This window comes from Pelmatolapia mariae, linkage group LG15, assembly GCF_036321145.2.
Source record: "Pelmatolapia mariae isolate MD_Pm_ZW linkage group LG15, Pm_UMD_F_2, whole genome shotgun sequence".
NCBI classification, from domain to species: domain Eukaryota; kingdom Metazoa; phylum Chordata; class Actinopteri; order Cichliformes; family Cichlidae; genus Pelmatolapia; species Pelmatolapia mariae.
Window position 1 is genome coordinate 20976980 of NC_086240.1, and position 13972 is coordinate 20990951.

Below are 13972 nucleotides of genomic sequence, written 5' to 3' on the forward strand. Positions count from 1 at the left end.
TGGACTTGGATCTGAACTGATTAGATTTTGGTCATCAAATTTTACTGTGACCTCACTCCCGAGTGCAACTGGAGAGAATTTCAATACATTTGGAACAAATGATTTTGGAAGTAAAGGTTCGAATATTTCACCTTCTTAATCTACTTACTTACATACTTTCATGTATGTAAAATTTAATGTTCTAATGAGATTTTTGACCGTTGGTCAAACACATAACTCAGGAACAGAAGGAGGATTGTGACCATATTTCATAATTGGTATAGCTCACTGAATTGGTAACACTAACCTTCACATTATACATTTCATTTGGACAGACTGGCTGCAGACACCTGTAATGTGATCATTCTGGTTTGAGCAGAGTAGCCAGCAGCTCTGTGGGGCTGCAGATGCTTTGAGTAAAATGCAAATGTCAGCATGCTGACAAAAGCAATGCTAAATCTCTCTTATCTAGCATAGTATTTTAATACACTATCTCTCAGTATAAAGCCCTAAGCACACAGTACAGGTGAAGTTGTTGAGGTTGTATTTACAGTTAAAATTTAGAGTATGTATTAAATTTTGTAGTGATACTTTTATTTTTATATATTTGTTTTTGCTTCAAAACCTAAATTGTGCTGGTGAAACATTTAATGTGCTTATGTGTGCACAAATACAGCCTGCATCAGGAGATTTTCTGGATAGCAATTCATTTCAAGCTTGGTGGTCTTGTACTACCATCATCCTAGGCTAGGAAACATCCTGTGGTACCCTCGAACATATGTTCCAAATACTGCTCTAGCCTAAAAACTTTAATCCACTTGTGGCACGACTGGATAAGTAAGTTGCTTGGTCTTTAATTATTATCTCAATCTGTTTTGAAGTTGTTGAGACGTTTCACTTTCGATCAGTGTTACTGGCAACCTGACAAACTAACAACTAATCATGTAGGTATGCCACAAACAGGCTAAAAAAATAAAACATTTACATTTGCACTATTTACACCCAAAATCTTTAAAAAAAAAAAAATCCAACTAATACTCTAGGAGAAACAGCTCTTTCACACCAAACTGCGCTTCCTTGCCATCTCCCTGCTGCCCTACTTATTTCTTGTTCTCAATGCATCTCACTCTGACCTGCATTTAAATGCACCAATCTGCATTTTGGTCTAGAGTAGCTGCCATGCCTGTGCAGTTCCAGTGTAATTGATCATTACTGCAGCAGGATGTGGTGGCTTTGATGTAGCAGCTTCTCCTGCTGGGAGGTTGGGATGAATTACTGATGATGATAACACTGTTTATATTTTCATACTCAGAGTCTCTATGTAAATTCTCACCAACCTCCCTGAGAGACTTAAGAAATGGGTCATGCAACAATATCTCAGTTTCATACAGCATGTGCACCATTTTTTCCCCGTTGCCTGTTATCACAGTTGCTGTGTATTTGCCCAGTGTGGTGTTTATCTAAAAATCACATGATCTGACAAATCTGATGGCTACTTTTTAAAAAGTGGACTCTAGATTTTAAGGCATTATTTCAAACATGTTAGAATAATACAATTAAAGCACAAAGAAAATAATGATCAAAATAAATTACTTGATGTGTTCAAAAAGGAGTAAAAACAAGCATATGCTTATTTAATCCTACCCTATTCTGCACTCGGTAATCACTTTACTTCCTGTTTGTATCCTGCTCTATCAAAAATCCTACATTTATCTGATTTTATAAACCCAGATATATGTATTTACAGATATATATAGATGTACACACCTATCAAAAATTTAAAATAACAGGTCAAAGCCCTTTCCCCCCATTACTTCAAAATTGTCATGCTTCAGTTCATCACTCAGTCTGTTTCGCAGCTTCACTCCACATAGAGAGATCAAAAACTTTTTATTACATACGAACACAGAGATGGTTTAAATATAACTCCCCCCTCAAATATTATCCACCATCCCTTTAAATTGTTTTGGATATTGTGAGGAACTAAGTAAGTAGGAAGTAAGTAGTTTATTGTTTTACACAGAATTTGTACAGTGTGAAAATGAACCACACTGGTGAATTTTATTGTTTTGGATTTTAAGAGTGGTGTTATAGATAATCCATGATATTTTGTAGCCATTATTATGGATTATCCTTCTGGTCCTTTTTTGCAATATAAATAATTATGCTAGTAGTATTTATAAATATTGCTCCAAACCTCTAAATAGTCATCTGAATATGGTGTAACTAGTGAGCAGTAGAGATTGTAGTAGAGTAGTGATTTCTGGATTTCTGTGTTTTATTTTATGCAGTTTTGAAATGCTTCTCAAAACCTCACTATGTATATGTTCTATCTGAGATTTCTGACTTCGCCCGTTATCACATCAAGAAACTTATTTTCACGAACTCTTCCAGTGTCCACCCCATGTTTTATGAATAAAGAATGGTGTATTCCTTTTACAATTCACAAATATCAGAATTTTACTTTTACTTACTTTACTTTTTTTTTTTTTTTGTGCTGTCAAACCACTTTTCTACTTTGCACATTTTCTTTAAATTTGCCAGGTGTCCCCCAGGTGGCTGTACGGGGGCCAAATCTTTTCATAATTTATGTAAAAAATATTTGTCAGCATCGGCTATATTAAAAGGATGGTTTTTTTTGTTTTTTGTTTTTTGCAGATCGTTCTTGTATGTTCTTGGGGAAATTTAAAGGAGCTACTACAAAGTGATAAACTAATTAAACAGTGCATTTGACCAACAAGTGATTGTCTGAAGACACTTGTATTTGCCTCGATGTTTTCCTTTTTTTTTTTACAAAAAGAAATACTTTACTTTTCTCAACACTGTCCTAAACTAAGCATTGAAGTACATTTTACTCAGTCACCCAGCATTACAAGAAAATGGGTCATAAAATCAAAATGATTTACATCTGAGTGCATTAAAGAATGATAATCCCGTACAATAGAAATCATATTTTAACATTAGTACAAGTTATTTCATACAGTGAGTTACAGTATTATTCATTCTATCCAAACTGAAAGTGCAGTTTATTATTCATACATGCTGGTGATGGTTTAACCTTTGAATTTCTTGATTTTATTAAAAGTACATTTTATTGTCTCTTTCTTGTACTATCCTGTGTTTAAAGTGTCTTATAATTAATTTTGCCAGATCTAATCTTAGTCTACAAAGCATTTGTCATTTAGCAAATCTTTGTGAGATGTTTAGATTGTTTGGCACTTATCCTTTCGTGTCCATGGCCTTCGTGTGCATATCTTTGACTACAATTGCTGGAAATTCCTACATGGTAAAAATTTCCTTTATACAGATTCCAATAAAAGAAGGCGGAAAAGCTCAACAATTCTATTTATTGGAAAAACAGACATAACACGTGAATATGACCACAGTTCTAACAGAACAGCATTTCTGATATTATTTATTTATGTAACCACCCAATGTAAAGGTATAAAAACCAACAACTGTAACATTTTGGGCTTTAAATACATCAATCCATATAAACCAGTGGGCCAAAGCAATACAATTGTATGCAGGTGACCTGAATAGCAGGCTGTGCTGGAACAGACATGATCCAGAGGCTCCATGCCATATCCCCTTGAATCCGTTGCCAGCCTCCTCTTGCCAGACACCTCAAAAGGTCCTGTCTCTCAACTGTGATAGGTCGGAGCTATTGTGCGGCGTGAGGGCCATCTTATATAATGACAGGCAGGTGGTTTTAATGTTACTCAAATTGACTTTTACAACTGAAATCAAACATTTTTGTATGTTTCTCTGTGTATTTGAGGACTGCCACATTTACTTTAGTAATGAATTTAGGGGGGAAAAAACAGTTTACTTCCACCATTGCATGATAATATTTTTTTGTCATTGTAGCAGCTCCCACAGGTAAAATGGTGTAGTTGCACATTTGTGTTGATTAAGTAATGATGAAAGTTTAGTGAGTCATTTCATTATTTTTACAGTGCTATTTGATGTCCTGTTTTTCTGGTGTATTTTCTCTGTGTGAGCATGCTCTGCATATACCGGCCTCAGTCTGTATCGTTCGAAGCTTATGTTGTCTCTCTGCTCTGTGCTCTGGTCTCGTGCAGGCTGTGTGAGCGTCTGTTAGGAGATTACAGCAGATTAACATAATCCTGACTGAGAGAGCAAATCCAAGGTGCGCATCACTCTCTCTACAGGGAGGGATGAGGCAGATTGCCACATCAGTGGCATCGGCACTAGGCAAACAGCATAACAAACATGCATGAAAGCTGTGTTTTTAGTGAATATTGCAAAACTAGTGGTGATGTTTTTGAGTTAAAGTTGCCAGTTGGCATTTTTTGCTTCTAATTCTGTAATTCTGTGTTGTAATATGTGTTTTTCTTTGCGTAACTGACGCCCACAGAGTTTGTTTTTGTTATACTGTGCTCCTGCGCACTCCTCCTTTCCTTTGTGTTGCTCTTTTCAGTCCACTGATCCCAGTGAGGCCAGTGCATACCACACTTGTTTGTGTTTCTGGCCTTGCTCTGTCTTTTTGAATAAAAAGTAAATGACTGCCGGTTTAATACACAGCCTATTTCCTGGTAATGTTGTATTTCCTCATTTGAATATGCATAGTGGACCTTATCCAACTGTTCTGCTCCCCACTGACATTTCAGCATTGTCTCTTGGATGCACCGAATCTGAATTATAATTTCATGCAAAGGTTCAAGCTAGATCCTATCCTGGCTTTGGTGATTTCCACTGTGAGGCTAACTTTGTGATCTGCAGTGATTCGACAGATTGCCGTGGAATTTGGCATATTTTCCTCTGGAAGAGAGCTTCAGTGTCTTTCAACCCCAAACTCTGTCTCATGGAGAAATACACACAAACTAATGACACACATATCTGTCTCAGCTCTTTGTGTTGAGTACTAATAATGTAACAAATATGCTAACACAGTTAGCTAAAATAGCAATGGTGACAGGCACTATAGCAGCTAACACAAATGACACACAGCCTCATTTCAATAAAAGTCAGGAGCCTGTGAGTAATGTAAATAAACAGAACGTAATGATTTATAAATCCCATAAACCCATATTTTATTCATAATGGGGCATAGAAAACATATCAAATGTTTAAACTGAGAAAATGTATCATTTTAAGAACAATAGTTCATTTTGAATTTGTTGGTAGCAACGTGTCTGCAAAAAGTTGGGCCGGGGGCCATGCTTACCACTGTGTAGCCTCTTCTTTTGAAAAAGTCTGTAAACATTTGGGAACTGAGAAGACCAGCTGTTGGATTTTTTAGGAGAGGAATATTGTCCTATTCTTGTCTGATAGAGGAGTCTAACTGCTCAGCACTCCTGGGTCCTCTTTGTCATATTTTTCATTTTATCAATGCCAAATGCTTTCAGTTGGTGAAAGATCTAGGCTAAAATTCAGCACACAGACTCTTCTACTTTAAAGCCATGCTGTTGTAATACGTGTAGTATGTGGATTAGCATTGTCTTGCTACTTATGCACAGCATTCCCTTAAAAAAAACATCATCACAATTGTAATATATAGTACTCTAAAACTTGTAATAAACCTGTTAGGGTTGATGGTGCTTTTCCAGATGTGCAAGCTACTAATTCCATAGGCACTGATGCACCAGCATCAAAGACAGAGGCAGAGTGTTAATAATAAATCAGATGGTCCCTCTACTCTTTGGTCTGGAGGACTGCATATATTATTTGCCTATATTATATATTATTTAATGTTTTGATACAGACTAGAAATTGATGTGAAAAAAATCATGCACCGTTCATTTCTTATAAATTTTATTTTGTACCAGGCTCTAAACGTGATTTCAGGCATATTAACATGGAAATCGATGGAGATTGACTAACTCCTTGAGCGGCATTTTCTTTCACTTCTATTTTGTTTCATTTGTGCAAAAAAAAAACAAAAAAAACAACCACATTTAAAGAGGCACAAAGCTGTCCTAAAACAATAATCTAACATAATGAGGTTTCAATTGATCAGCTTAGATATTAAATGTGCCACCTTTTTCATTTATGGATGGAGCAATCCGCTTTAGCCTCAGTTTATACCTTTCAGTGCAGAATTAGTTTTGCTTCCCCATATTGTACCTGGCAGGTAAAATGACTTCAGGCTTACTACTGTTACAGTAATCTGATTAGTAAGACTCAGATTAAACCACTGCACACCACAGTAAGAGACCAGTACTTTCCACCATCACACAGTCAGTGGTTTGTTCACAAAGATTTTGTCCAAAAGTCAGTGACAAAGGTGTGTTTGTGTTTATTTAGGATTTTGTCTATCTTCTTATTGAACTTAAATCTAAAGACAGAACAGGTGGATGTGGCATTTTAACAACATGAACAGTGTTGTGTGTTTTGTGACTTTAAGGATTAGAATTTGAGATCAAAACTTGGTCATGAGGTAACAGCAGAGGCAGGCCCGAGCTTCTGTTTTTATGCAAATAATGTATAGACTACAGTGTGTTTAAATTCATCTGGCTGACAGGTGATACATTGTGAATGTCTTACATGGCAGACGTAGTGCATAGGGTGCAGCATTCATAAAGCACAGATCCACCCTGGGTGAGGACACTTAAAACATTCCACATCAGTGTGCTGTCTTCCCAACTATTCAGAGGCTTGTAACAACAAGTGCCCACGTGCAGAAGCAACATGTATACGAACAGTGAAAATATCTCATTAAACTTTGGGTGAAATACAGCATATTTTGTCTTTTTATACCCCAATATAACAAACACTCCAGAGAACATGTAGTACAAAAACAAAGTATCTGCATGATGTTTCCTGTGCACAGTTTGGCAAACTCGCTCTGCAAGTTTATTCTACATGATTTATTACAGGAGCATACTCTGTGTGCCTGCCAAATGTTAAAGGGTTTAATGTTGCGGTTGAGCTGGAGATTGTCGCAGCTATCATTTGGCGAAAGGCGGGATAAGCCATGGAAGGGTCGCCACTCTGTCACAGGGGTAACAAAGAGAGACAGACCACCATTCACACCTAATTTAGAATCATCAGCTAACCTAACCCCACTAACTGCATGTTTGTGGACTGTGAGGGAAAGCCAGGGTACCCACGCAGACGGTGAAAGAACATCAAACCGCCCACAGAAAGGTTCCACCTGGCCAGTGCATTTAAACCCATAATAATTAAACATTTCTAAATCTCTGCATTTGTCATGTGAATTTTGTGCAAGAACTAAATAAGTATTTGAGAGGCAAAGAGAGAAAATATCTCCTCAGTACTCTGAAATAGCTGGAAATGAACAATTATTAATTTATAGGCGCTGAACTGAATTTTAAGACAAAAAGAAAAAACAATACTGCTTATTTTAACTAAGCCTTCAGTTCCCCTTTTGAGGTCAGCACAGGGGTTTGTGCCTTAATATTGACAAACAATAAAGTTCAAGTAACAAAAAGCTGCTGAATTTTTTAAGTGGAAGAATAAGTTTTATGGCTTGCTGTGGCATACATTCCATCCACTGTGAATGAAACTCTAATTTTTTTACTAGTACCCAAAATGTTAAAGCTTTAAAATGCACAGTCCAAAAAGCCCTGTGGCTATATCCATCTTCTATCTACAGTCTATGATACAGCTAAGAGTTCAGACTCTATTGTGTCTCCTCTTCTGCTTTCAATAAAGTAACACAAACAGCACTAAAACGAAAAGGAGAGAAAAGCTATTTTGCAGCTATTAAACTGAATATGTTTGTGGTAATTGTATCTTTAGACCTTACATCTTTGAATATCTGTCACATTATCTGTGACTTTGATAAGGCGGCATCATCATCTCACACTCACAGATGTATCTCTAAAGAATGCCTGATTGCAGAGGGCTTTTCCCAGGTTCAGATCCATGTTTACGCACTGTAGGCAAGTGTGGTGAATAAAGTCCACTCAGTTCACAGGTGCTCCGTCTGATTTCAGAGTTTGTTTTATTGATTTAACAACAGAACACACAATGTGTCTGGAATGTGTCTGTGTTTATTTCCAGACACATTCCAGCGACAGTAGGCGGAGGTTTTGTGGAGCGTTCCAACTGCAGCTGGTCAACATGTTTTTATCATCATTTCACATCACACATGTGATAGCAGCGATCTCCTGCAGCTTGATCTTTGAGGATTTCACATTCTGTGCGTCGAAGCCACATGATTCAAACATTGTGCATTTAAATTTAATGACACATATTTTAAAATGCTATTTCACCGGCTCTGTCCTCACAAAAGTGTAAGATTCGCTTCTAGTATTGTTTCTAAATGATTACTTGGGGACATTGGAGTGTTGATCAGATCACTCACATCATAGTAGGCTCTGAACACATGAAAGACATTTTCAATATTGTCATTTAAAAAACACCATTAAAAATATTTGCTATACTAGTCAATTATGACAAAAATCCCAATAACGTCATCAAAACAAAATACTGGATCTTGGTTGGAACTACATGAGCAGTTCTCTCATCAGCAACGCTGCAATAAATACCTGCAAAGTCATTTAGAAAAAAATCAATCAATATATGTACTTATTTCTGTTTCACCTCACACCCTGGTCCTGTACACTCCCATATGTGTGTTTAGTTTAATTTTGGCAAACAGTTCACCAATTAGCTCAGGAATGTGAGGACTGCTGCGTGCCCAAACAGAGAAGTAGCTGTTGTCAAATTACAACCTCGGGGTCTGTGTTTGTGTCATTCCTCAAGAGTGGCTCAGGAACTGGAGCATGTTTAACAGGAGCTTGGATCAGGAGATGTCTGAGTGACATTTGTCTCCCTCGGTGACTTTTTTTTGCATGATGAACCCCAGGTTATCCATATTAAAACCAAATGAAAACATTCCTCCTGTATGAAGATGTCTCTTTGCCTCTACGGAGAGCACAAATTCTCAGTCTCTCATGTTGTATCACATAAACTCAACACGGATCTGGCCTTTTTTTGACATGCAGTGTCAGTCAGGTTTCTAGCACACAGGAGGAGATGTGTTTCATACCTTTAAATAAACACAAAACACATGGCTGGCATTACTAGCCAGCAAAAGCAAAACAGTTGAAAGGAACTTGAAGAATTCAGCTTTCAACATTTCCCCTCTTGAATCCCATGTGTAGAAAGTCCATGATGTTGGTCACTCATTCCTCCCTGAGACAGGTGACACTTCCATCTCATTAAAATGTCAACATGTCCTGGATGCTCCATGAAAGCTTCTTACAAGCTTGAGCCACGCAGGTCTCAGACAGCAGGCCTACACAAACGGCCATCAGCGACAGACGTCTCCTGCTGTTCAGGATCACTGGAGAGGAGATCAAATTATTAATGCACACCCTTTTTACATGTTTGCTGTGTTATTGGAGTAATCTGGAGTAACACAGAGAATGTGCAAACCAAAATAGTGTGAACTTAAATGGTGAGAAGCTGAGAAGGCACCTGTTATGTAAAGAAAGGAAAAACGGCCACACAAGCTGGATGTGATGCGAAATTAAGCAGTAAGAAAGGTGAATTCAATACTTTGTTCACTGCTCAGAGACTCGCCGCCAAACACGCAGATTTTTGTTTTCACAGATGCTGAAGAAATAATGACATGAAAACCAGAAGCATGGACCTAAACCTTTGTGTTATATAATACGTTTATCTTCAAGTGCTGGGTCCTCTGAGGTCAGGATCACAGCAGCAGGGAGTAAGCTGCCAACTGCTGATGCTTTGAAACAAACCTCTTCCATCATTTCTCATAGTTGAATCGAATGTTAACTCTAATTTCTTATGAATTTATGTTTGACCATCAAGTATTCAGCCTAGCCAAAGCATAAATAGTATTTCAGATATATAGCTATATGATATATAGCTGTGCTCTTGTCACAAGAGACGTTGCAGCAAGAAGCTCCACATGTTTGATTTGGCAGTTTTATGCCAGATGTCCCTCCTGACGCAACCTCAAAGGGGATTGCAACTAATTCTACATTAATTTTATGATTTCAACTTTGGCACGGGGAGTGCGGATTATGATATCACCTTTAGTGGATCTTCGCAATATTCTGCATAAACTCAGTTACAGTCATCTCCACCACACTGCTGAGAGGGCAGAAGCAAAGCTATTTGATCAGCAGTGGATCTCTTACCTCTGATCGCCTGTGAATTTGAGGTGAGCACAAAGAGTTTGATGAGGCCCAGGCAGAGCGGGGAGTAATCGTGCTCCCAGATGACAGCGGGGATGAGGAGGACTTTGCCGTAGCACGACAACAGCAGGGCTCTGAGGAGCAGGCAGAGCTCCATGGTCTCACCCTGCAGGCAGCAGACCACCACCCAAAGGAAACACAGCAGTCCGCCACAGAACGCTGACAGCTCTGAAGGTCCAACAGAGACACATATATAAGCCAGATCATGTAGCTTATATACTGAAGATACATGAAACAGGAGTCAGTATGAGAAGATGGAACCTGGGTACTCAGGTCAGCCACAATCAATTGGGAAAAGTAGGTTTACCCATGTGACACAAAAATATTTTCCAGTAAATAATATAATTTTATATGAATTAATGTTGATGACACTAAGTTGGTCTCAGTAATGAATTTCGCACAGCTTTTGGTTGTAATCATAGATGTGTATCCTCATGTCTGGATGTTTTCCATATAACATTAGGAAGTGCTTATAAGCTTATAAAAGTCAAAGAATAATTCTCTTTGCAGTTTTGGAAAATAATAGGCAATCTAAAGATGTCATATCGGGCTCTGTGACATTATGAAGACTATTATTCATTATTTCCTGACTAAATAAATGATTTAAAGAGCATTTTAACTGATATTAGAATAATCCTAGTTGCAAGCTGACCCAGAATAGATTCACAAGTACTCGTATATATGCAGTTGCTCAAAAACATCCTTTCTAAGACAATACAAATCCAATTTAAGTAATAATTTAATACTTTACTCAACTCCCTGACACCGTTAACCCTCACGTGCTCCCATTTCATTGATGTTTCCTTTGCTCTGTGATAACACACTGATAGAAACTGTGTCTTATCATCTTACCAAGAGCAGCCAATCCAAACATGCCGTAGAATTCCCATTCCTTTGTGTATCTGATTATATCAGCAGGGTCACTGCTCTGCTCGGAGCCATGGAGCATGGACCACCTGAGGTAGGCCTCACACAGCAGGCAAAACACACACAGCTTCCAGTGGATCTGCAGAGGTAAAGATTAACATGTAGAAACACGTGCATGCTGGTCAAAAGTCATGATAGCACCTGCACAAATGAATATGTGCAAGCCAGTACACACCAAGCACAAATCTTTAAAGTTATCACTCGTGCAATAAAGATAAAGGTGTCGTTTCATCTGAAACTATCACATTTTAAGAATTTTTTTTTTTTTTGCTCAACCATCTCTGATTTGCCTAGAATTTTTTTTAAATGTGTGTGTATATATATATATATGTATATATGTATATATATGTGTGTGTGTGTGTGTGTGTGTGTGTGTGTGTGTGTGTGTGTGTGTGTGTGTGTGTGTGTGTGTGTGTGTGTGTGTGTGTGTGCAATTTCTTTTCTAAAGGCTCGTTTATCCACTTTTAAGCCTTTTTCCCCACCTTGTAATCTGAGGCAATGCTTGAACATGAATATTCATTAAACTATTAAAGATACAAGTCACTGGTCTCTCTTACCATCAAAATGAATCAGGATCTGTAGGACAAATGCCTCAAAAAAGCCAGACTATTAACTAGTTAAAATATGAAAACAAACAATAAATAAATAAAAACGGAAGCCTTCCTTTAAAGTTCCACATTTGAACACACACTAATAAAAAACTTCAAAACTACAAAAGACAGCAAGTGATAATTTATTAGACTCTTCTAAGTCTTAAAATGGTAGGTACAGCAGGTCTTGACAATGAAAAATCTGAAGTACTGTGACATTAAATTATATACCATAAAGAAATTGTCACTACTTGTCTTTTGCAATGTGAAGGGGTTTTTTTTATTAGCTGTAAAATGAAAATGCTTGATTTTTTCAATTATTAACCAACATTGAGACATTTTAATGTGTCTGTAATCTGTTTGTTTATGGTAAGAGTGGTGAGAGAGGCCATTGAATAATATTTTATATATGAAGCTAAAATTTCCCAAACTTTAGATCATGAAGTTGATTTGCAGATCAAAGATGGTCAAGCAGAATGTCCATATTGTTTTGCGATGTAATGACCCATAATTTGCTTACATTTAGTCTTGTGTTGAACAGAATGTGCCTGAAAGCCTGTGTCTTGCACAAAATGGCATCGATGAGGATGATGACTGGGTCATATTCAATGTACTTGTCCACTGGCTTCTGGCAGGACTCCTGGAGAAACACACAAGCAGAGTTTATGTCAAAGTCCTGCTATAATGTCTCTCTTTATATCACCTCTCAGATCTACTTTAAGAAGCACGCAGTCCATGTTTAGAAGCTGGCTCCAACTAAGGCGTGATGGTGATCACTGTAATTAACATCTAAGACATGAAGTCCAAAGTTTGCTTGTTTACTTGCTATTCAGTAAAAAGGCCAGAGCTCAATGCACCTGAGAGCAAGACCTCAAAAAGAAAATTCACCGTTTCACTCATAAACCATTTAGCAGACAAGTTATTTCACTACAAATGTGTCTAGTTGCAACAGGAAAAGGTAGGAAGCTGTATGATATCTGGTAAGTAGCATCCTCATCGCACAAACGGTGTGAATTTTCAACGCACACATATTGTTATCTTCAGGATCCCGTTGCTGTAATCCCTGTGGAGTTCCGCTGCTTTTTCGTTACATTCAATACATCTAAAATCATCTTTTCCCATCTTTCATCTGTACACAGCTACGAGTAGCATGCTAGTACCCGGAAGTAAACCGGTAATAATAATGTTTCTCAACATTTCAGTGGATCTCCTTCAAAATAAAAGTATGTCTTTGCCAGGTTCTGAAGGAGTGTCAAACGCAAAAACAGGAAAGAAAAATAGGAATTGTGAACAAGTAAACCTGAAAATAAAAAAGCATCAATGGACACAAACCTATTAATATTATTTGGTAGATTGGTAAAATATATTTGATGAGCTGATTAAGATGTCTCGAGATAAATAAGTGTGGTTTTAACAATGTATGTTTTTTCACATTTACTCCGTATGCTGTCTTTACATGAGCATTGCAGTTTGAAATCACAGTGGAAAGGCTCAAAACCTTCAAAGATTGTCAAACTTAAAAGAAGACCATTGTTTATGATTCAAAAAACTTTTCTAGATTTAAAAATAATTAATTTTTTCCCGTGTTTAGTAATGCTGGATAAACATGAAAAGTTAATATTGCATCAACTGAACTCCAGCTGTCTTCAACACTTTGCATCCAACTCATTCGGTGCCCCAACCCATATATACAACACTGCTTTTCCAAGTTAAAGTGCAGCTGACAGTGTGTGTTGGAGTGAACCTGTTTTCACGCATGCAATATTTGTTTGTTTTTGTGTTTTCTTTTGTTTTTATGTAATGATAGTTTTACAGAATATTATTTTACTCTGTCCAGAGGTTGAATGTATATGAGTATATTCACTGCAGATACTTTTAAAAGAATATACAAAGAATTTAAGCTCTTTTCTCAATATTTTATGTGGATCAAGCAGAATGGACAGGACTAGAAATGAATACATCAGCTGGACAGCTCAGACTAAGCGGTTTGGAGAAAGATTTAGAGAGGCAAGGCACAGTTTGGACTAGACAGGAGAAGAAAAAGCTGTTTTCTCAACATAACTCACCAAATGTAAAATTAGCTCTACCAACCCTCTACCCTTATATAAGTACTTAAATGCACTACTACTGTGCAGCTGCTCTATGAATAGCTTTTATTCTGATTTGTTTCAGTGCACTTTGAGACAGAAGAGAACATTATACTATTGCCTACGATGTCAGAATTGGTTTATGAAGACAGACTGTATACTCATACTGTTGCGACTAACCTCAAACCACAGATTCAGCCCATCACAATGTCATACGATTACCAGTTAT

General features: G+C 37.4%; 1 protein-coding gene across 1 annotated transcript; it reads right to left on the reverse strand.

Annotated features, from left to right (window-relative positions):
* Positions 1-7899: 7899 nt before the first annotated feature.
* arv1 (ARV1 homolog, fatty acid homeostasis modulator) lies at positions 7900-12817 on the reverse strand. Its single transcript, XM_063495471.1, has 5 exons — positions 12683-12817; positions 12177-12296; positions 10992-11145; positions 10083-10307; positions 7900-9259 (listed from the first exon to the last, which is right to left on the reverse strand). Exons 1-5 carry the CDS (start codon positions 12776-12778, stop codon positions 9135-9137), a joined length of 720 nt encoding a protein of 239 aa, XP_063351541.1. The 5' UTR covers positions 12779-12817; the 3' UTR covers positions 7900-9134.
* Between the last annotated feature and the right edge of the window lie 1155 nt (positions 12818-13972).